Source organism: Nilaparvata lugens, chromosome X (genome assembly GCF_014356525.2).
Source record: "Nilaparvata lugens isolate BPH chromosome X, ASM1435652v1, whole genome shotgun sequence".
Taxonomy (NCBI): Eukaryota; Metazoa; Arthropoda; class Insecta; order Hemiptera; family Delphacidae; genus Nilaparvata; species Nilaparvata lugens.
In genome coordinates this window covers 8,120,841-8,146,249 of record NC_052518.1, presented here as the reverse complement: position 1 = coordinate 8,146,249, position 25,409 = coordinate 8,120,841, and the positions used below count along the sequence as shown (strand labels likewise).

The 25,409-nt window shown below is 35.1% G+C and overlaps 2 protein-coding genes across 7 annotated transcripts in view; both read left to right on the top strand.

Annotated features, from left to right (window-relative positions):
- The window catches only part of LOC111044364 (zinc finger protein 23), a 35,246-nt gene extending 19,446 nt beyond the window's left edge, over positions 1-15,800 (top strand). For all 3 annotated transcript variants that reach the window (XM_039442338.1, XM_039442337.1, XM_039442336.1), the window contains one exon: positions 14,717-15,800. In XM_039442338.1, the coding sequence (XP_039298272.1) occupies positions 14,740-15,726 (987 nt within the window). In that variant the 5' untranslated portion in view covers positions 14,717-14,739 and the 3' untranslated portion in view covers positions 15,727-15,800. The remainder of the gene's footprint in view (positions 1-14,716) is intronic.
- A 246-nt stretch (positions 15,801-16,046) lies between these two features.
- The window catches only part of LOC111044370 (cyclin-dependent kinase 9), a 28,176-nt gene continuing 18,813 nt past the window's right edge, over positions 16,047-25,409 (top strand). For 3 of the 4 annotated variants that reach the window (XR_005573124.1, XR_005573123.1, XM_022329497.2), the window contains exons 1-4: positions 16,047-16,765; positions 19,644-19,728; positions 20,365-20,455; positions 23,398-23,564. Coding sequence is in view for 2 of the 4 variants with exons in the window: in XM_022329497.2 (XP_022185189.1) it covers positions 16,596-16,765; positions 19,644-19,728; positions 20,365-20,455; positions 23,398-23,564 (513 nt within the window). In the remaining 2 variants the exon portion in view is untranslated. Of the gene's footprint in view, positions 16,766-19,643; positions 19,729-20,364; positions 20,456-21,600; positions 21,731-23,397; positions 23,565-25,409 lie in introns of those variants that run through there. The other variant, XM_039442335.1, reaches the window with a different exon arrangement.

Sequence of the window (25,409 nt, the reverse complement as noted above, 5' to 3'; positions counted from 1 at the left end):
ATGGTTTGGAGAGCATATTATTGGAGTGATTATTTTACTCTGCTGCTTCTAATATGTTCACTACCTTTGTTTGATTTTAGACCATAGACATGAAAAGCTATGTCCACCTGTATCACCTCATCTTTATTGAGAATTTTCATAACTCTTCTCATTACAAAGTTTCCATAATCTTGCAGCGTATTGAAGTTTTGAAAAGTGAAGTAGGAGTTGAATTCAGGAGAGCCATGTCATCATTATGCGAATTTGTCAACGATATTTGAGGATTTAGTCAAATCCACAACTAGTTTCACTTACAATTTCATGGGCCAAGTGAGATTAAGAGTTTTTTTTTCAAATATCCATCAGATGTTGACAGAGATTGCGGTTATTGTAGAAATGCATGCTGCACTAAAACTTCAATGCTGAATTATCTTTAAACAGCTACCTAGTAAAAATACAGAGATCAGATCTTTTTGTTCTAGAATTAACTAATACTAGGATTTTTGTTTGATTGCATCGTGGAGAATGAAAGAACTCTGTTTCATTTTATAAGTGAGAATACACTTTTACAATTTGCCACAACTATGTTCAGATAAAAATCGTTGGAGACCGAATAACTATTTCTTTCTATACGTTCAAAAGAGAATCACACACTTCTTCACTTGCTTCCAGACCATTGATAACATTATGCAGATTCTGTTATCCATCAGAGTCTTGAAGAAAAATGTTATGTTCTCTTGAGAACATTATGCTTCTGGAAATCATTCTCATCTCTCATTATTCTTGTTTTACTTCATTAGATGACTTTCTTCACAATCTCTAGTGATATCCATAATGATGTCAACATACTTGAACAGAATATCTTTGATGGAAGATTTATTTATATAGTAGCAGCCATTTTAGAAAAGCCTTTGAAGAACTAGCTATTCCAATCACTCAGTTTTGGATGATCGAATGAGGGTTTGCTCCAAAGCATGATCGGTTGTCACATTCATTAAATTTTCAAGGTTTCATTTGACAGAGAGTCAGTGTATTGACTGTATAGAGTTAATGTTTCCTTATTGGAAATTATTTTCTACTTCTATGGGTATTTTTTTATATTTTCTAGATATAACACAGACTTTATAACATAGTTTGTGTGATTGAATGAAAAAAGTATGGGATCTTTTCTCGTACAGTCTCTATGTGCAATACCAGAGTCCTTCCTTATGAGCATGAATACAATTTAAGATAATTTAAATTATGTTACAATAATCAGTCATAAATTTCAAGTAGTCATTGATTTTGATTCTAGAAAAACTCCACAAATAGCTCCTGACTTCTTTCAAATATACTTTGACAATCTCTCATATTTGAACCGTTCATGAGTCCTTGTAGTTGTTTCATTGAATTGATTGCTTGCTCTCACACCTTAATTATACTGATCTCCCCTCAATAGATTTCCAACAGTATTCTCTCCAAATATTTCAAATTCAACAGAGATATCTCTCATTCCACTTTCGTTCAAGTACCACCCCAAGACAATCAGTCAAACTCAGCCAGATGAAAAGTATCTATTCGTAGATATAAGTTACAGAAATCAGTTGATAAAGCTGCGTTTACACCAAAGTTATTAACAAAATGTTAATAACTTAATCTTTATAGATTCTATTAGATTGAACGGAACTTGGCAAACACATATGTCCATCATATGTATGATAAGTTATGTTCAATCTAATAGAATCTATAAAGATCAAGTTATATTAACATCTCCTTAATAACTTTGGTGTAAACGCAGCTTTAGAGTTGTATTTCATTTGTAATCAAATATTTAGTCATATCACATGGGAGTAATTGGCATTATTTGTGCTTCAACTGTAAATTTCAACGTTAGTAGACAGACTACTGTCTACTAACTTTGTGTAAATTTATATTAAGAAAATATTTTACTCCTGTTACACGGTGCTCTCTATATGGGGTAGCCTATATTATTTGTTTAACTTACTCCATTACTTGACTTTCGCAATTCCAAAGTGATCATTGAACTAAATCGAATAATTATTCTCTCTTAATGGAATATCAGTTTTTTATCGACTGAGAAACACATATAGGATTCCTAACAGGATGGTTTATCATTACAATGTAATCATAAATAATGATAATGAGATGAAGTTTGTAATGTTGACCATAATTAGTATATTATGATCAGAATTATCAATTATTAAGGCTTGAGAGTTGAAAAATCGTGTTCAGCGACCGAAAATACATAAGATAGCGTTCCTGAAATACATAATTTGAATGCATAGACTAGTAGGAGCGATGCGATAGACAGGCCATTACGCGCATTAATCATGGGGGAGGACCGCGCCGCAGCGTAACAGTGCTACTTATCCCCCTCCCACCGCCGCATCTATGATCGTAACCCCCAAACTATATATATCATTGGATTCAGCAAGAAACGGCCTACAACGTTTATTGAGAGCCTTTTCCTCTAAGTCGGCTAATTACTTGAATATTCGAGAAATAACAGAAAGTCCATAATAAAAAAATACATTTTTTGAGATATTTAATTTTTTTTAAGGAAAAACTATGCAGTTTATCGCAAAAATGTATAGGACCACATTGAAAGCCAGTTATGTGTACATAATATTTAGAAAAAATTAAAAGCTGTACTATGAATAGTAACTGCAGGACAGGCGATTTTATAAACGCGCGTTTTTTACAACGTATCCCCCTCCCCCCCAAGCTGTCGACCACCCTGGGACGTGACGACATCGAGTTTCATATACACTAAAGACCCCTAACAATAATCCGAAGTCAAATTCTCTGCCTCTCTCATGTATGCTCAATGTAAGCCAGCGCCTGGACTAATAGCCACTCAAACTCTGCTGACCATATTATATCAACAAACCACACATACACCGACATCGCCACCAATCTTGAAATCATCCATATCTCACAAAAAACAGAAAACTCAATGTATTGGAACAATACGAAATTTACAACCACACAAATCAATTTCCCAACAGTCTCCTAAATGATCAAGTAAATTTCTCTTCCCACACACTCTTTGACAAAATAGTCCACAGTTCAAAATTACCACCTCACTAAGTATCCACCAACCCAACCCCCACCACAACCTATTCCACCACCTTCATCCCTTACCACACATAGCCTTGTCATCTGAGTAAATTCCCACAGTCTGATGATGACCAACAACAGGTCGAAACGATCGTCACTACAAAAGTAAGTGTATTTTCACTTCAAAAGTGTTTTTCAAAATTCAAGTTTAATTTTAACAGTGAAAAAGTATGGATATACAACAGAGATATCTATTCATTGAAATTTGACTGCTCCAGAATTGACCTCCCATTCAGTAGCATTTCACCATTCATAACCTATAAGATATTATAGCCTACTAATAATTTCTGTAACCAGGGATTTAAGGTGTACCATTTGAGACATATTTATTTTGTAATTCGGTCCCACCACAGGAGTAACATTTGGCGTGCTACCAATTTATCCTAATAGGTTGGATAGCTTTCACCTATCATCTAAGGAAAGTCATCGGTTCCAAATAAGCTAATATCTTGATCATGAATGGATATAATTCTTATGAATAAGAAATCCAGTTCAGAGCAAATCAAACTATAATTTTCAAAAATGATTCGAAAATTTCAGTTTACACCAGAAAAAATAATCATATATGGACCGAATATAGATTGAACATGATTGAGGTTACAAATATCGCATATGATTAAATCGGGTGAGCTGGCCATAGTTTTTTGAGAATGGCAACATGTTTCTGCTCTCCAAATTAGAAGAAATTGCTGAGGAACATGGCTTGGGAGAAATATGGTTTTAGCAGGATGAAGCTACAGCCCACACAGGGCGTATTTCAATGAATTTGTTGAGACTAATGTTCCCAGGGCGGCTTATCTCACCATGGGTGAACTTGAGGTGGCCGGCACGCTCACCCGATTTAAGCATAAACAATTTTTTCCTGTGGGGTTACTCCAAAAATAAAGTTTTCAAAGATCGCCAACATACCTTGGAAGAGCTAAAGGAGCGAATCAGAGAAGAGATCCAAGCCTTACCAATCGCAGTGTGCTAAAATGCGTTTCAAAACTTCAAAAATGCTATGCTACATCGGTATATTGCTGCTGATGGCCGCCATTTAACTGATAAAATTTTCAAAAATCAACAATAGAAACTACATTTCAAACTGAATTGAACCCATTAAAGATTTTTTTTCCAAGTTGAACGGTTCATTACTTATAACCCTCCCAAACTGGACAATCGGCTCTGCCCCACACTGTAATTTTTTTACCTGCAACAGTGGTCAAATAATGTAGAGTTTTTGAAAATAGATTGTAAAGGAAGATTTTTGTTTGGATTTGTATTTTAGAATTAATTAATCTAATAAATTCAAAATTATTGTAGTACATACATTTTTGGATTCAAAAATAGTGTGTGAATTAAGATATCATTTACATAACCTGTGTATTCGAAATTAAGGTTTAAAGCAGTTTTGGGCAAATGCCTATTGTTTTTACCTGCATTGTATCTATTGCCTACTAATAAAACTTGGCAGAACTGGATCTGCATGTTTTGTTTCATCCCAGTTTAGCTAATTTTAAATCAAGTTTTGTTCTATTGAGAAAAGTATATTCGTCTTATATTTGTGGAGATCAGTTGTCAAGTGTTCTTGTTGTAAGTGAGCAAATAGTTTTGGCGTGAAGCCAAGTGAATTTTAATTAGGTTTCGTTTCTTACAAACTAACCTATTACCTGACCATTGCACATAGAACAGTAAATCAGTGCTTTCGTTTTTCAATTTTAGACTTGTTGTTTCAATGATTGTTATTGTTATCGATAACTGACTTGTTGGCTGTGTCATTGACGTTAGTTTCACAAGAAGCCGGTTCAACAAACCTAAAGAAACTTTTGGGCGGGAATCTGAGTCAGCTGATAGTAGGCGAAACATCTGGTTTTTGACAGTTCTAAGACACCTGATGACCTGACATCATTCTGCTAACTTTAGAACGTTGTCCTATTTTGAACATTCAAATTTGATAATTCGCATTACACTAAACAATTTTCTCTGCATGTCATTCAACTCTGAACTGTCATCATTAATATCTATTATATTAAGAATATAACTATATTTTATCTATGATACATCAGTTAATCTTGGGTCTCTGTGTGGATGGATGATACATTGAATTTGATACATATCGGATGATACGGAACTAATTTCTTGTTTGATGAGTAATCCTTTCTGCAGAACGAAGAGAATCTACTCCGTAGCCTGTACCCTGCTGTTCGATTCTTCGTGTGATGAAAATATTTTTGAATTTTGAAGTCTGCGGCTCCTTATCAAAACCGAACTTTCATTGAGGAATAAACAACATCATTCTTAACAATTAATTATGATAAGATATTGTGTTTCTGTTTCCAGTCAAGTGATCTAATCAAGCTCTTCTCATTTTTAGCATCACAGTGGAGTTTGTTTTGAAAAAGCTCTCACATTATATAATCTTTCATCTTTTCTCAACAGTTTTAAACGTACTGACTTCTTCCCTTGTTATTCTATAATAGTTAAATTCAGTTTAGCACTATTTCTGATTGAGGAATAGAATAAATAAAATTCCATTATAAGTGTCTAGTAATGAGTGGTGACCAGGCACGGCCCTAGGGACTTTGCCGCCCTGGGCGAGATCGGCAACTGCCGCCCCCCCCCCGCAAGTATCCCGTCTTTAATTGTTAATCCCGGGTTCCACCCCTCCTTGAGCGATCGCCTAAAGCGCGTTACACATTAGGCGGTTTCTGCCGGGGCGGTAATTTCGCCGTCGCCGCCGTTCGAGCAGTAGTCTATGGATTTGAATGGAAGCTTACACACTGGGCGGCAGAAACGCCGCGCGGTTATATTGCCGTTGGCGGCAGCTGTGCAGCCGTCCACTGCCACTGCGGCTGGCGGTGTTTTTGCCGCTCTTGTCTAAGCAGTGGCGTACGTGACCAAATGGGCGTTAACACATTTGGCGGTTGTCTACCGTCGCCGCTGATCAGTCGTCTTTCCCAGTTGCTGCAAGTCAGAGGTCTTTGAAAATCAGCCTTTTAATTTGTGTCTTGTTGTAAAGCTTGTGAGCTGTTTATAACATTTATTTATTGTTTTAAGTGTTTGTGGTTGATGAGTGTGAGAAAATGATTAAGTTAATAGACAATGAGTTGTTAATATCTTTTGTAGAACAGAGGCCAGTTTTGTGGGACAAAACCCACGACATATTTAAGGATCGAGATGCAACAAGGATAGCGTGGAAGGAAGTGTATATGGAGATTAGGGGGGATTTTGAAACTCTGGATGACAAGAAAAAAACTGTAATATATTGTATATTACATCGCTGTCGATTTAATAAAAACGTTCATTTCAATAAAAACCAAGCAAGGCGATTCCTCTGCTGTCTTCTTTTCCTTCGACGGTACAACAAAAGTGGTAAAAGTTGTTGCCTTTCCATTTCAAGTTAAACACTTAATAATTTATATACTTTTCAAAAATGTGCAAAATATAATTAACTGAACACTCATGAAACAGAGAAGTCACAACACATTTGCGATGAAGAACTACAAGAATTATTTTGGCTACTGAACATACGTGGCATTAATTTTGCCGCTCGATGTTTGGTGGTATTTTTTCCGCTGAATGTGTAAGCTCGACTTTTTTTCGAGACGGCGACGGCAGTTTCGCCGCCGCCGCAGAAACCGCCCAGTGTGTAACCGGCGTTACTATTGTGTCTCCGCTGTGATGCGACACCACAGAGTCTCAGTAAAGTCTAAAAATTATGTTAAACAATATTTATTGACATTTCAACAAATATTTGACAAGTATAAATATTGGGGAACAGTAAAGTCCAGTCAATATAGACATAAAAATGGGGGTTTACTTGCAATTTAAATCATAGTTCTGATTTTTTAATATTTTATTTGGATACATGAGAGAGGTTCAGAACCAAATTTGTCATGTAAAATTCCCTTGTGCTAATACAGAGTGGGCCAAAAAGTTCGTATTTCAGGTTCATTTTCCAGTTTTCAGCTATTTCTGGCAAAATCAGTGATCGGACAGAAAAATTTGCTCTTGCCTTTTTTAAGATCATAAAATTCTGAATGAAATGAGATCATTCGGAACTCTCTATCTCCAATGAGTACTGAGTTATGATTTTTAAAATATGAGTGATGTTTTAAGGAAAAAAAATCAATTTTGATCATATTTAGTATTTGATCAACAATATATCCCGATTACAATCTAGATGTAAAATTCAAAATCCCTCTGGGCGTAATTTTGTGCTCTAAAATCTGAGACTAGGTAAAGCGCTCTATCTCATATATATTTCCAGGTACACTTGACAACAATGCTCATTGTATTGTGAAAAATACCTCATTTTTAGCTTCAACCATCATCACCATCTATATTGTCCTCACAGTGATATTTCGCACAATGATATAAGCTCATGAGATTATGTTCTATGAGAATCACCTGTTAGTTGCACTTCATTTCAGTATTTCCTAGTGGAGAGGCGCGCGAGGACACGATCAAGGATAGCTTAATGATCAAGCTATCAAAATGAAAAAGTTTTCTTAGGAAAACATTTTTTTTCAATAATAACTTTCTGAGACATGAGCGCCTAAAGTTCAAATTTTTGGGACAGAACATTTTAAATTCGGTACGAGATGAATCCATAAAATTCAAAGGATAAATTCTTCATGGAATTTTTGATTTAATAAAACAAAAATTTTCTGAAAATATCAATTTTTGAGAAAGTTATTCAATTTACTAAAAATGGCCAAAAATAGTGTTTAGTTGAGTTTTTTTTGTAAATTGAATAACTTTTTCAAAAATTGATATTTACAGAAAATGTCTCAAAATGTTCCAAATGTTTTGTACCGAATTTGAAATGTCCTGTCCCAAAAATTTAAACTTTAGGCGTTCATATCTCAAAAAGTAATGATTGGAAGAAAATGTTTTTCTAAGAAAAAAATACAAATCGAAAAACTTTGAAAAATATCACCAGTACAAGAAAGTTTATTTTTAGCCTTTGCACAGCCTTAAGACGTAGACTGCAACATAGTAATTAGAACTACGATTTCTACAAATTTGTTTAACACACCTGTTCAATTAATAGAACTCGTCTGACCTTTGCATGGGGAAATTCCTTCACCAATTCTTCAAGATCAGGGACTGAACTATTTTATGTTCGCTAGACCACTCTGACGTTCCTGGAACATTGTTGATCTTAGAAAAGTCTTCATTAGCTCGAGGTTGAAAAGCGTCTTATATAATTTTACCATTCACATTTGATATTATGAATTTATTATTCATTTGTATTTTTAAATTTTTCGTTCCTTTAAATTTGCCGCCCCCAAAACCTGCCGCCCTGGGCGGCCGCCCGGTCCGCCCACCCCTGGGGCCGGGCCTGGTGGTGACTATCAAATAATGATCTACACTACTCTTGTATAGATAGCTAAAATATTCATATTTGTACTTACAGTTCTGTATATTAATTTCTTTATATTATTATTTTTTTTCTTCGTCTCAACTCATGGTATTATGACATAAAAAAGTTTATTATTACCAGAACCTATTATTTAATTAATCTACTATTGACTCTGGATAGAGGAAGGAATGGCTGACTTTATTGTTGGAAAAACTAACAGAGGAAATCCTAAACTGACCTTTAAAAGATTTTCTTACCGAAAAACAAATGTTAATTCATTAGGAAATATACATTGGCGCTGTCTTGCAAAGGACTGCAAAGCTACTATTAAAACTGATAGTAAAATTAGAAAAATTGTAGATATGAGTCAGTCCAGTTCTCACATTCATTCTCCCCCTTGTGATGATGTGTCCCAGACCAACAATGATTCCACTTATGAGGATTTGGTCTGTGATGATGTGCCACTGCTTTCAGCAAATAATAGTGTTATTATTTCAGTTCGTGATTCTGCGTCAAAGTCTTCTACCCCTATTTCTCAGGTCAAAGAGGCTGAGCTATATGATGCGGCGGGATTATTGAGCGGTCAAGAGGCTGTAGAAAGTATCAACAACGATAGGATGGATGAATCTGTTTCTCAAGAAGTCTGTGTAAGATGTTATCATCTTGTTGAAAAGCTAACGATTGAGAATCAGCTTTTGTTGGAGGAGAATTCTCGTTTATTGGTACAGCGAAATGCGGCTTTAGACCGTTCTATCATGAATGACAAGTTGATCATGGAACTCAATGATAGAGCAGAGGTTAGGGAATTTGGAGTTCAAACGGAGATAGTGGATGAGAGTATGATTGAATCAAACAATATCAATCAAAATACCGGTTGCCATGCTGTTAGTGTTGTTCAGAATGAGGGGATGTACAGCGAGAAAAAACAATTTCTTAATAGAATTTCCAAATTGTAGTCTGAGTTGAAGGAAAATGGACGCTTACTGTTGGATATGGAAACCAATGTCGAGAGAGCTGGGGTGGTGCTGAAGGGTTTTCTTCATTCATGCTCCATGATGAGTTCTTTTTTCAATGTACAAAAGGTAAAAAGTATTGCTCATATGAGGAATACGTCTTTCAAAGTTCCTGTTGACAATTGTCGCAATGTTTGGCTGTGGGGAGACAGCCATGTGAGAGGCTTGAGGGAGCTGTTGGATAGGAATAGTTCATTATCTGGTTCAAAGTTCAAATCGTTTATTGCATCTAGCACACCAATTAATATTATTTTGGATGGCATTGTATCGTCTTTCAAGCAAGGTGAGATAAAAAAGAATGACACAATTGTTCTTATAGGGGGAACAAACAGCTTTGATGAATCCTCTGCTGAGGGTGTTATTTTTAATTGTGTGACAAAACTCCGCAAAGTGATTGGTGATTTGAAGCGAGAGGTGGAGTTGATTCTATCGACAATCCCATACAGGTATGATCTGAAGGCGGGAGCACACACCAACAAATGTATAGAGTTTTTTAATGGTGTCGTTCAGTCGATTTCACATGAGTTTTCTCTTAGTATGATTAACGTATGGAACTATCAGGCACGATTTCATACTGGACATGGGTTACACCTGAATATACATGGAAAAAAACGAATTGCAGGTGATTTGTTGGAATTATTGGTGGGTGCTCGGGTGCGTGGTGGAAGAGAGCAGACTGTTTCTCCTGTCACGGCTGGCAATCCTCCTTCTATTGTCCTTCCTGCGGTTGAATCTTTCGATAGTGACTCTTGTTTGGTTGTGGCTGGGCCTCCATCTCCAAGCATGGAAATACCAGTCATTACAAGACCTCGATCTTTTTTAGAGGCAACAAAAAACATAGAGATCCATGTTTAGATTATGTAGATATAGTGGATAATTTTATTGATTCTAGATTCTCCTCAGATAAAAACAATAGTTATGAAAAGAAAGAAATGACAATCTTCCACTGGAATGTCCAATGCATCAGGAACAAGTTGGACTCGGTAGAGTATTATCTTGGAAAACTCAATGTCGATGTCGCCTGTATTGTTGAGACTTGGCTGGAGCCTAGTGAGGTGGAATTCTTTGGCATTGATGGGTATGTTGTTGGTAATTACTACTGTAGGGGTAACAGGAAGCATGGTGGGTGTCTTATATATGTAAGGAATGGTCTAAAATACAAAAAAATTGAAATATTTGTTTGTTGAAATAGTTGTTTAAAAGTATAAACAAGTTATCAGTAGAAATGGTATTGGAAGTGACAGCGGTGCAGTTATTGGAAACAAATATTATAGTCCTATCCCTGTACAGATCAAACACTGACAACAATAATTTAGAAATATTCTTGGAAAGACTAAGTGGGGTATTGGAAAATGCCTTCAAATACACTGACAGACTTATTTTATGTGCAGACTTCAATTATGATTTCATGAGTGATGATAATAATATTAAAGGGTTAAAAGAGCTTTTAGTTTCATTTGGTTTCAGGGTGGGTTTCAATAGTATAACTAGGCCCAGTGCATTAAATGGAGGGACATGTATTGATAACATTGTAACTACGATTCCTGAGAATTCATTTAGATGTGTAGTTGTGAGAACATGGTTTTCTGACCATTGGGGTCTGGTTATCAGGAATACTCTCTCCACTAAACAGACGAAAGGAAATATTAATGAAACGAAGACAATACGGCACATAAACGATAATAACATTTCAGTTTTCCAAAATATTTTATTTGAAATGAATTGGACTAGTTTGTATGTAGAGGAAAATTTAGAATTGAAAACGTCATTCTTTCTAGATACATTGAAAAAAATAGTAGATACAGCTTTTCCATTGAAAATACTTGAAATTAAATCAACTGCTCCCAAACCCAGTAAGGTTTACAATCTAGAACTGCTCGCTATAAAGAACACCTGTGATCTGTTGTACAGCGCTTACCTTGCTACTGGTAATAATGACATAAAAATACAATATAAGAGAAACAAAAAAGAGTTTAGGGACAAACTAGAGACTACCAGAAGAAATAAGAATGACAAGATAATTTCTGAATCAAAGAACAAAAGCAAGGCAATCTAGGATGTAATTAAAAAACAGTCTAGTAAATCATTGTTGGTGAAAAACAATAGTCCATTAAGTTCAGACCAGTTCAATGAATTCTTCATAAAGAATATTAGTAAAGTTGTTGCTGAGGTTGAAAGTAGGAATTCAACAAGTAGTCCAATTGATTTTTTAAATTCTGGTTACTGTAAACCCTCTTCTAAGTTTGAATTTGAATTGATTGAAAAAGACGATGTTATTCAATAAAAAAAATAAAATTATGGTCCTAACAAAATTATAGTGTTATTCTAGTGAAATTCCTGCGATGTAGCAAAATTAATTTTCAACTAATAAATAACTATATTCGTATGGTTTTTATTGGTGGGTAGTTCCTGACGGAAGTTGCATCTCGCCTGAATATATCATTTAAGCCGTCAATGGGCCTTTTTCAATGGGACAATTTAACGTGCCCATCCGATAGCACGGGAGTGACCTGTTCAAAAACTTTTGGATATGAGCGGGTTTGAACCTGGGATTTTTAGGCTGCTAGGAAATCACTCTATCCACTTGACCACAAGAACTTTCAACTGTCAGTATTACTTGAATGAGATTCATTGATATTGCTTATAAAGAATGCTGACAGTTTAAGGTTCAACTCACACTTACGCGACTCAGGTCGAGAAGAGACTGGACTCTAGTCGAGAGCATATGTTTTCAAATGGTGACGTCGCGGGGACTAGAATCGACTGGTCTGAGTGTCACCATTTGGAAACACATGCTCTCGACTAGAGTCGAGTCTCTTCTCGACCTGAGTCGCGTAACACCGGTTACACATTGGGCGGTTTCTGCCGCGGCGGTAATTTCGCCGTCGCCGCCGTTCGAGCAGTATTCTATAGACTTAGATGGAAGCTTACACACTGGGCGGCAGAAACGCCGCGCGAACATATTGCCGTTGGCGGCAGCTGTGCAGCCGTCCACTGCCACTGCGGCTGGCAGTGTTTTTGCCGCTCTTGTCTACGCAGTGGCGTACGCGACCTAATGGGCGTTTACACATTTGGCGGTTGTCTACCGTCGCCGCTGATCAGTCGTCTTTCCCAGTTGCTCCAAGTCAGAGGTCTTTGAAAATCAGCCTTTTAATTTGTGTCTTGTTGTAAAGTTTGTGAGTTGTTTATAACATTTATTTATTGTTCCAAGTGTTTGTGGTTGACGAGTGTGAAAAAATGAGTGAGTTAATAGACAATGAGTTGTTAATATCATTTTTGTAGAACAGAGGCCAGCTTTGTGGGACAAAACCCTCGACATATTTAAGAAACAGACATACGAAAATAATTAAAGAATTTTGCCTCGTCATTTCTCAAGTCTTCAAACAACGTACAAAATGCTCCAACTTCTTTTCTTCTCAGGTTTATGGTATGAATCCAAACAAGGCGATCTCTCTGCTGTTTTCTTTTCCTTCTACGGTACAACAAAAGTGCTAAAAGTTGTTGCCTTTCCATTTTGAGTTAAACACTTGATAATATATACTTCAAAAAATGTGCAAAATACATATTAACTGAACACTCATGAAACAGAGAAGTCACAACACATTTGCGATGAAGAACTACCATAATTATTTTGGCTACTGGATGATACGTGGCGGTAATTTTGCCGCTCGATGTTTGGCGGTATTTTTGCCGCTGAATGTGTAAGAAGCTCGACTTTTTTTCGAGGCGGCAACGGCAGTTTAACGCCGCCGCGTTACAGTGTGTAACGAGCGTAAGTGTGTTAACAGTGACCATAATAGGAAGTACATTCTCACTGCCATTTATAACAATTTTTTGAATTTTTAAGAGAAGTTCTGTTAATATAGTCGAAACTATTTATGATCTGGAAAGAAAACGGAATCTGGAAAGTTAGCACTTCAACAACCTATAACTCGCTTAGTAGACCACTTGAAAATTTCAGTTGCAACCTTTTCTCACTCTTATATTGATCTTAACAATTATATTGAAAAAGATTATCCAATTTAAATAATAAAAAAGTGTACTGAACAGCCTTAACATTTGAAGTAGATTTACTATGTTAAATGTACAATAAACACAAAATATTTTTCTACACACTTGTAGAAAATTTAATTTTGAAGAGATAGAAGTAGAATAAGTGTATAATAGACAAATGCAACCTTAAAAAAATAATCCTCAATTACATACGAAACGCATGAAAAATAGACAAAATCTGTTAAGCTCTCTATTTTTCATGCGTTTTGTATGTAAAATAGGATCTTAATTAAAATAAAATCTTAATTAAGGATCATTTTTTCAAGGTTACGTTTGTCTATTATAGACTTATTCTACATATTTCTCTTCGAAATTAAATTTTCTACAAGTTCTGTTGATACATATTTTGTGTTAATTGTATATTTAACATAGTAAATCTGCTTCAAACCTTTAAGGAACTTGTTTTTCGGGACCAAGTTTCGCGTATTTCGTCACATATATTAAAAATTACTGTAGCTACAGGTCTGGAAACGGTTTTATTCAATTTTCCTGTTCATTTTACATAAAGTACGCTGAATTGTACATCTTAATAAACAGCTAACAAATACCCGTAGGGCTTCGTTTCAGCAGGGGCACAGAAATTCAGAAAAAATCTTCCACTCTGTATAAATTGTTAACCAAGCATTTCCGGACCTATGTTAATTGGAACTTTTTTTTTCTTTTCATGTGAGGAATCACGCCCTGACTTATGGGCACCTTTTTTCAGAATACTCTGTATATATTTCATTGGTTATTTTAATTGATCATCATTATTATTGTAATATTCTACAGTGAGGTTCACCTTATAATGGCAGTGTTTGATTAGCAATGGTATTGCTATCCTTGTCTGTCATTCAACAAAGCGTACAGCGCTATCTCTTTCTTGCTTTGCTCTGTTGCCAGATCGTCTTTTAACAATGTAGAATTAATAATTAACAAAATATTTAATCTTCGCTATGAAAATTAATTGAGAAATAATTATTGGAAAATATAATTTCTTGCTTAATAAAATATAATTGATTATTTTAAACCAGAATGACCAGTTGATATTACATCAATAAACCTGTATCAGCTACCATCTATAGAAGGTATTAACAAGACAGTTTATCGGCAACGTTTTTCTCCTATCTTTCTCCACTGCCATTATAACGTGGACCTTTCTATAGCAGTTGGTTAACTGCAATTTCTAATAATTCATTCATCTTTGTTACTTTATGATTTTCAGAACACCCAGCTGGAGAGGAGGTGATGGATGGGGAAAGTGGAGAGAAAACAGAATGGAGGGGAAACAGTGTAGAAAAAATCAAGCCGGAAGAAGTGACATTGCAGAAAAAAGAATTTCGTGAAAATTGTAATGTTGAACAACCAATTAAACAAGAAAATGTGGAGAATGAAGAAAAGAGAGAATATGTCAGTGCAGTTGAGGAAGAGGAGACAAGAGCTGAATCAGTAAGAGTGAAGGAAGAAATTAAGGATGAGGAGTTGATCATAAAGGATGAAGAAGTTGACTATGAAGAGGAGACAGAAGGTGAGGGAGATGACAACAGTGCAAGGGCAATTGAAGAGAATGCTATCATTGGAGAAGAAGGGAAGTCACATGATCCAATAGCAGATGGAAATCTTGAGACTTGCCATGAAGATGGTATTAGAGTGAAAATAGAACATGATGCAGAATTTCATGAAGAGTTGATAATAAAAAATGAAGAGTTTGATGATAAGTGGGACTACATAGAAAATGGGGAGGAAGATGGAGAAGTGGGAGAAGAAGAAGAATATGATGATGATGATGATGATGACGTTGTTGATCCAGTGCTAGAAGAGCAAATAGATGTCTGCAGGGGTGTGAGGACTTATAAATGTTCAGTTTGTAATAAAGCACTCTTTTCTGAAGAAGATTTGAATTTACATGAGAGAATCCACTCTGATAAAAAACCCCATAAATGTTTGGTCTGCACTAAAACATTATCTTGCAAATGGAGTTTGAAAAGACATGAGAGAATCCACTCCGGGGAAAAACCCTTTGAATGTTCAATTTGTAATAAAAGGTTCATTATAAAGACTAACTTGAATGCACATGAGAGAATCCACTCCGGGGAAAAACCCTTTGAATGTTCAATTTGTAATAAAAGGTTCATTACAAAGGCTAACTTGAATGCACATGAGAGAATTCACTCCGGGGAAAACCCTTTGAATGTTCAATTTGTAATAAAACGTACATTACAAAGACTTACTTGAATGCACATGAGAGAATCCACTCTGGGGAAAAACCCTTTGAATGTTCAATTTGTAATAAAAGGTTCACTATAAAGACTAACTTGAATGCACATGAGAGAATTCACTCCGGTGAAAGACCCTATAAATGTTCAATTTGCAATACTGGATTTCATCAAAAGGGAAGTTTAATTGTACATAAGAGAATTCACTCCGGTGAAAGACCCTATAAATGCTCAATCTGCCATAAAGGATTCTCTCTTAAGGGAAATTTGAATAGACATAGAAGAACTCACTCAGAAGTAAGACCATAATAAATATTGTTTCCACTCTTTTCAATTCAATAAAGATGAAGTTACCAGTTTGTGTGAAGACCTTCTTGTCATAACTTGGATATTTTACTCTATGATCCAGTTTCACTTCATGCTTCAAGCAACTACGAGAGCAGTCAAAATTACCAATGGAGAATTTTTCAGCCACCATAGGTGTGCCACTTTCCATGGGAGAAAAGAATAGGCTTATTGTGGTCATTCGATTCTCATATGAAAATTACATCATTTCATATACTCTCCCGCGAATGATATAAATTCCACACGAAAAGTATATTTTTCAACAGTAATTCCTAAAAAAGCATGAGAAGAAAGATTCCTGTGTTCTGGATCAGTATTAAATCACTTTGGTTGGTAGAACTGAAGTTTCAGAATTCTGAGAACAGGTGTGTCCGTTCCGTGCGTGTTGCTTGTTTGGTGTTTGGTTTTGATCGTTGCAAAACGTTGCTTGGTCGTTTTAGTTACCTATACTTGAAAACAAATTCTTGTTTGGAAGTTTTTGAACAATGTATAAATTCTTTTAATTGAATTCAAGTTGTAATTTTATATTTATACTCTACAATCATGTTGCCTAATCGCGTAAATCCGATTCCGACTCCAAATCCAATGCTGAGTGACACCACTCAAATGAACATAAAGGATAAAGAGAAATACATTGAAGAATTTAATTTCCCATTTTGTGATGAGGCTTCTAAGTACGAGAAAATTGCAAAAATCGGACAAGGAACCTTTGGGTAAGTACTTCTTGAATCATTCATAGTCATAGGCCTACCGTAGTCTTTACTCTTGAGGACTTTGTTATAAGTTACATGCCAACCATTGTGACAGCATCTTGCAAAGATTTCAAAATGACCTCACAATTTCCTAGTTAAAAAATATTGAAAACTTCCCTGAAAAAATATAACGAGTAAAAATAATTAATTTGTCTATTTAGGCTATTTAATGATTAACTTGATGATTATAATGAGCTAAGTTCACGATGCCGGCTGTCAATACCAAAACAAGGTGATTTCTAGGCAGCAGACTATCTTCTTAACAGTATCGTATTTAGTGTGGTCACTTAGGCCTATATTACCAAATCACCTATATTTATTCTTATCGAAACTGCGTTTACAGTATCCTACAATTCAAGTTTTCTCGGCGTTTGGGTGAAATGGACGATTCTTGCTAATTTGAAGTTCTCATAACCTCAAAAGTATATAATTATGAAGTAAAAATCTGTTTAATCTCAATGTTCCCTTCCTCATTTACATTATACTTTTTATTTAGCTGTTTTTATTCATTCTACATTGACCGACAACTGGTTTTATTAATTTCCCCTTTTGTAAGTTGGTTTGTACAAAGATTCAAGTTGAATGCAAAAATCAAACATATTCAACTAGGTTAGGTACTTGATTCACAAAAACTTGAAGGTTTCCTTGGACCCCTGATCATATTTTTTGGATTAACAAAACCAGATGAATAGTGTACATTGGTATAGTGTATTAAAGTTTCTATTATTGTGGATTCATGTTTCTGTTCAATGAAACTTGACTAATGTAAACGGTAAACACCGCTTTAAGCATTACCGCAATTGACTCGTTTCAATATCCAACAGAGGGGCCAGACGTACCATAGCCTATTAATTTGCAAATGAGTGTAAACCAGAATGATAACCTCGGCTTTCAATGCAAGCTATTTGGAATGCGCGGATGTTTGAATTTATAAGTAATCATCTACATTCCAGATCCTGCAGTTCTGAGTTTTATTTATTCATGTATTGTATAAAGCACTTTAATCATTATATAATTATGACATTTGGAGGAAAAACTAGGCTGAGCCTGTACTATTTCTCTCCAAAAATTTTGATAAAATGTTTATGTTGTCCAAAGGTTAAGGTTATGACTTAGGAGAACCTTATACCTCCTTCGTTGTTTCAAGCACTGATCTGGATGCGGATTCCTATCAGTATCAGTGAACGTGTCCGGCACAGTGAGATTATTATTCCCACAAGTTCTAATGAGCTACTATTCACACTTGTTCAGCCGGGCTGAGTGGGAACTGTCTCATTAGAATGCATGGGGATTATATTGCCACTTTACGGGACATGCACTCTGATACTGATATGTGGCAATCCAGCTTAAGGTGGGTTTTCGTTTGTGCGCAAACTATCGTCGACGAAAAAAATGAGTTCTGTGTTGAATGACGGGTGCTTTCATTCATGCAAATTGTCACTGCAGAACGAACATGCGACAGGGCTCCTCCAGAAGGAGTCTCTCGGCTTTCCGCAAGGAATTCTAACCTTAAATATCTTAAGAAGGTCCAGCAAGCAACAGGAAAGACGACCGAGGAAACTAAATTGAAATAGATCAAAGTTTTAATGAACTGGTTGTTTCAAAATGAGCCACAGTCATGTATCAAAGGAAAGAGAAACTCAAACAGTTTTGTTTGTTGGCATCAGTGGAGCATCTGTAAACTTATTTCTTGTAAGTGCGCATCATTAGTCCTTGCAAAGTGTAATACAAAAACGCTTTTTGTTCTTCAAACGCCATCCTAACCTAACCTAACGGATAAATAGAAATAGCTGTGATTATATTCATGTCAATAATCATAGCCTAATAATATTTTCGATGGGACTGTTTATTCAATTGAAAATAATCTATAATCAATGTAATGGGAGATAACCTAACATTGGTCTGAATATGTGACGTTTTACATTACGACCGAGTCGTGCAAACGAAAACGCTTGATCCGCTGTCAACCACGAATTAGTCAACTTGTTTATTCAATTGAAAATAGTCTATAATCAATGTAATGGGAGATAACCTAACATTGGTCTGAATATGTGACGTTTTACATTACGACCGAGTCGTGCAAACGAAAACGCTTGATCCGCTGTCAACCACGAATTAGTCAAATTGCAATGGAGCACGACCCTTCGTATGTTCGTAGTTGTCGGCGACAATCTACGCACAAACGAAAACCTAAGGCTGGCCGCTAACGGTAAACCGTACATGACAAACAATTCAATTCATTTAATTGTAATATATTATTATGACATAACATCGAAACGCTTCAAGCAAAATTATGTGAGGTTAGGTCTTATGTATCTCCGATTTTTTTTGATTATTTTTTCCTTCGCTACTCTATTTGAGGTAAAATTATTTTTGTATCATTATGATTTGTAATTTTCCTGTGGTTTATTTATTATTATTGGATGTTTATTTTATGTTAGAACCCCCTCGTTGATAATTATAATAATATCGCGTGACCTGCCTGGCTCAGGTCTGGTGTCAGAGTTTTCAGGTTGCAACTGATCAATTTCAGGGCCTCTGACATGACCTCGTTGATGATGAATCATGTGTAGCATGTATGTTCTACCGTTAGTGGCCAGCCGTAGAAGATGGGTTTCGTCGATGTCACTGAGTGTCCATTGTCTAACTGCATTGCTCTCTAACTGATGCTCCATCATGCGGACGTTTTTCCGTTTCGTTCCAACGCGCAATTTTACATAAATATTGAAAGGATCAAATGATCGATGAAGTACTCGTAAAAATGAGCATGAAAATTGAGATTATAGGTGGATTTTTCTGTGTTCGACTTTCAACAATATGGTTTTATTTTTGTTTGCAGGGAGGTTTTCAAAGCAAGAGAGAAGGCGAATCCCAAAAAGATTGTTGCCATGAAGAAAGTTCTCATGGAGAATGAGAAGGAAGGTGTAAGTATTTTTAATGTAGGATTCATTTCATTATGATGATTCATAACAAAACTTGAGTCTATCATTGTGAAATACTCAAGGGGATGAACACAAACCTGTTTCTCGTAAATTTTCAAGAAAAACTAATCAATTTAGTGGGATTAAACATTAAAATCATCTATGAAAAGCTTACACGACCAGAATATTGGTTTGGAGGGATAAATTGCTTTCCTCTCCATGGCTCTTCTAATAAATAATAATTTGGTAGAAAAATAAACTTCTTTATTACCTATTCCTATTGGATGAGCATTTTAAATTATCTAATTTTCATAAATTTAATCTGTTTTCATTTCAAATAAAATATTCTCTGAAAGTGTATTCTTTTTAGATTCATTTAGTGGATAGGCTTTTATAAATAATTCAATGTGTTTATTCCTAAAAAACACTTGAGTTAGGGATGGTTAATAGACAATAGATAACTATTTTTTGTTCGGGTCTCATTTTGGAACTATTCCTTTCTAGAAACTTTTGATTTAAAATGGTAGGATTATTTGCATTCAAATCTAGGTTTTTAATAAAGATGACTTCAATAATGTAAATGTCTAACCTAACTAAAGTATAAAATAATAATCAATTTTAATGTTTCTTGCTTTTCAGTTTCCTATCACTGCTCTCAGAGAGATACGTATATTGCAACTTCTAAAACAAGAAAATGTTGTGAATTTGATTGAAATTTGCAGAACAAAAGGTAATATTCATGGAAAATTATGAAACCTTAATTTTCACTAATAAATACTCATTAATCAATAAATCATTATTGAAATGGAATATTCCAATGGAAATAATTGAAATGTATACAACATACCATTTTTGTTGATATATTTAACATGCCATTTTTGTATCTACAACCAAAATGGTCTCTCGACTTAGAATTTCTTCGATCGGAAAGTTGTGCTTTAATACGGCGTTCACAGCCAGTTATGGAATTACAGTGTAGCAAATTTTTGAGAATCGCAGTGATTCCTTGAGTACTATTTTTGTACAATTTGTAGTTAAAAATTGGTATCTAAATTGGTGAAAGGATCCGTTTTTGGCTTTAAGCCTTTGTTCCTTTCTCAATCATTCATAGTTGAGAATTACTTGTATGTATTAATGTATAAATAAATAATATATTTTTTAGTTCGTAGGATGTGAACTAGCCTTGTCTGTAAGGCTAGTCGCATACTGCGACGCGACGTGACACGACGTGATCCGAGTCTCCTAGTTGAGTTCATATCATGATCATATTATAATGTTCACACGTACTAGGCTTCGGCTCAATGTGAAAATTATAATATGATTATATATTAACTCATTTAGCAGACTTGGGTCAGTTAGCGTCGTTCAAGATTAAGATATCCCCGCAGGAGCACGTTCATGATTTCGAATGTGGCAATGTTTTTCGAGTATCCTCTGCTTGGCAATAATTATATCACCATTTTGAATAGAATGCTCTCATCGCTATTACACATTCCTCACGGGGCAATGATCTATAATTAATAAGTAGCAATGCGTTCACATGAATCGTGCAAAATTATGAACAACTACCCACTGAACAGTTTTGCATTTGTAACATAAAACTGTATTGATGGTCAACTGCGGGTGGCATACTACGCATATATCCAGTCAGTTCTTATGTATGGTGTCATAGCTTGAGGTGGAGCCTCCTCGTTTGCCTTGGAGCCGGTGGCGGTGGCACAGCGAGCAGTCATCAAGACATGTCTCAGGCGAGACTATCGCTACCCATCTAATCTTGTTTCGAAGAGTTTCAAGTTTTTAATATTAATAGCTTCACATCGTGTTTTAATGAATTACATATACTACAACAATGTAAATGTCTAACCTAACTAAAGTATAAAATAATAATCAATTTTAATGTTTCTTGCTTTTCAGTTTCCTATCACTGCTCTCAGAGAGATACGTATATTGCAACTTCTAAAACAAGAAAATGTTGTGAATTTGATTGAAATTTGCAGAACAAAAGGTAATATTCATGGAAAATTATGAAACCTTAATTTTCACTAATAAATACTCATTAATCAATAAATCATTATTGTAATGGAATATTCCAATGGAAATAATTGAAATGTATACAACATACCATTTTTGTTGATATATTTAACATGCCATTTTTGTATCTACAACCAAAATGTCCAAAAGTGTCTTCTCGACTTAGAATTTCTTCGATCGGAAAGTTGTGCTTTAATACGGCGTTCACAGCCAGTTATGGAATTACAGTGTAGCAAATTTTTGAGAATCGCGGTGATTCCTTGAGTACTATTTTTGTACAATTTGTAGTTAAAAATTGGTATCTAAATTGGTGAAAGGATCCGTTTTTGGCTTTATGCCTTTGTTCCTTTCTCAATCATTCATAGTTGAGAATTACTTGTATGTATTAATGTATAAATAAATAAATATATTTTTTAGTTCGTAGGATGTGAACTAGCCTTGTCTGTAAGGCTAGTCGCATACTGCGACGCGACGTGACACGACGTGATTCGAGTCTCCTAGTTGAGTTCATATCATGATCATATTATAATGTTCACACGTACTAGGCTTCGGCTCAATGTGAATATTATAATATGATTATATATTAACTCATTTAACAGACTTGGGTCAGTTGGCGTCGTTCAAGATTAAAGCACTGGCCTCACCAACGTCTGCTAGAGGTAGCGAGCTCGCTCCCGCGGTGGTAGTTCAGGCTACACCAAAAAACGTCCGCTAGCGGTAGTTTGGTTTTGTTTTTGTTTTGATGAGTGTGGTTCTCTAGTAGCATGCGCTACCAAAGGCGAACTTTTAAAACTCGCTTTCCATGTTATTGAATTGTGCAGGCCAGACCGAGTTCGCTACCTCGGCGGTAGTACCACGAGCAGACGTTTCAAAAGTTCGCCTGGCACGGCGAAACTACCGCCGAGGTACTCTCTCTGCGGGAGCGAACTCGGTGTGGCCTGCTCAATTTAATAACATGGAAAGCGAGTTTTTCAACTTCGCTACCGCCGCGGGAGCGAGTTTGGTGTGGCCTGCGCTTAAGATATCCCCGCAGGAGCACGTTCATGATTTCAAATGTGGCAATGTTCTTCGAGTATCCCCTGCTTGGCAATAATTATATCACCATTTTGAATAGAATGCTCTCATCGCTATTACACATTCCTCACAGGGCCAATGATCTATAATTAATAAGTAGCAATGCGTTCACATGAATCGTGCAAAATTATGAACAACTACCCACTGAACAGTTTTGCATTTGTAACATAAAACTGTATTGATTACAAATTACAATTTGAAAACTGATCACAAACTGTAACATTGAACATTTTCCGTTCCCTTACGTCATCAGGCTTTTTCACACGTACCGATTCCTCGACGGCACGAAACGACAGGACAGAAATCTCCCTGATTGGCTGATTAGGTTGACGTATTGAGTTGTGTCGTGTCGTGCCGTGCCGTCAAGGAATCAGTTATTTATTTATTCATTTCATGTTACAAACAAAAATACATTTCAAATAAAAAAACGGCCATTAAATGTGAACGGGCAGTAAATGTGAAAACGGCCATTTTGTCCATACTATGTGAATTTGTTTAAATTTGATGTTGTATTGCCATTGTTTCAGTAAAATAAACTATTCATTAATAGAGTCTACTTTTTTGCAGCGACTGAGTTCAACAAGTACCGTTCTACTTTTTACCTAGTTTTTGAGTTCTGTGAACACGACCTTGCCGGACTGTTATCAAATGTGCAGGTGAAATTCAATCTTGGAGAAATAAAAAAAGTCATGCAGCAACTACTGAACGGATTGTACTACATCCACAGTAACAAGGTGAGTCAGTAGACAGTCATAAGCTTTAAATGAAATTATCTAAAAAGTATTTTCAAATCAAATTTTATTCACCAATTAACAACAGTTTTACATGAAAATGAATGAATAATTTGTAGTTAAATAATTGGCGTGGCTAGAAAAAGAAATCTTGTGCTCTAGCCACGAGTTCAAAACATGTCTTACCTATATTTTAACATGATTTTAGAATTAATTTAGCTCTTTATAATATAATTCAGACCAGTACAATACAGATAGACAAATACAAATAAAATCATTCACTTAGGGCCGTTTGCACAGTGTAAGTTTAAGCTAAAGCTTAAACCAAATCTGGATTTTTTTTGTTTAAACTAAAATTCCGTTTGCACAGTATCAGTTTAATCTCTGTATCGAGTTTAAACTCTGGGAAAGTTTAAACCTCCAAAGCAGGAGGTTTAAACCAAATAATTTGGATTAACTTGACATCTGTAAAGATTTGATGGGGAAACAGCTTATAGTAAATTATTTTTCGACAGTTGTTTTTAATGCTTCTGTAGACGATAATTATTATTAATTTAGGTTATAGTAAATCATTGTTTGAATGTAAAAATAATAGTAATGGATGAATTGATAGAAGTTTTTAATGCGATTGATAAAGATGACTGCGAAGAAATTTTGAAACTGAGAAAAATTGGGCAAAAAACAAATAATTTATTCTGAGATAGAGAATTTTTTTAACGGTTTTGCTTGAGTACAGCAACTGCCAATTTATTATTTTGATTGAATAAACCACTTGATAGAAAATAAGACAATTTTTAACAGTGTTCTTCGATTGGAAAACATGTTTTTAATAACACATAAATGAGATATACCTATTGCTTTCGAGATATTTCTAATAAACGAGGAAGACCATAGTAGATTCAAGCGTAACAAAATAACTTTCTTATCTTACATTCTAAAATATATTTTCTGGTGCCAACTAAACGTAATTTTTTAAGGAATTTCTTGATCGCTTTTCACTTTTAGAACCGTAGGCTACAGCTTACAACTCTGTGGATTTTGAACAAGAACAAGAAAATACTTGAATAGTAGCTACATAATCTCAAATTACTAATGGTTTGTAAACAAATAACAAATTTCCTGTAAAATAAGCCTTCCTGATAGTATAAACGATGACATTCTATTACCAACTTAACGCTAAACTAGTTTAACTTAAACTGGATTAGTAAATGCACTGAGAAAACCGATTCAAGTTTAAACTTTCGGATTAACTTAAACGAGTTTAGCAATCTATACTGGGCAAACGGCCCTTAATGTAATATAATTAATCAGATATATACCTAATATAACCAAGATACTTCAAATATTTTAAATAGCACTAGAATTTCAAAATAGACTAGTGGACATTTGCATACTTCAATAAACATTATTAATAAAATTATACATACGGTGTTTAAGAAAAATTTAAAAATATGTTTTGTTTATCAATTGGGAATTTTAAAGTAATAATTTATTTTCACCCATTCCTTTATTGAATTAAGTTTAGTTTTAGTTATTTTTGTATTGATGAAGTCTTCCGATTAGACTTATTTAATTTTAAAGACTAATTTAATTACTGAATTCCATTAGTTGATTACTCCCAACAGTGTTACCAATGTTAATGTAAAATTATTATCTTGTCAATAATTAGTCATTTAATTGACTAGTAGTAAAATTCAAGATGAGTCAGAATATTCTCGCCACTCAGTTTTATTCAATTCTCTTATGCTTACTTTAATTCACGTGCTTTGTAACAGATCCTTGCGAATCAGGAACAGATAGAATTATCATTATCAGGGATGTGTGTTTTCAAGTTGACAAAATTTCTAG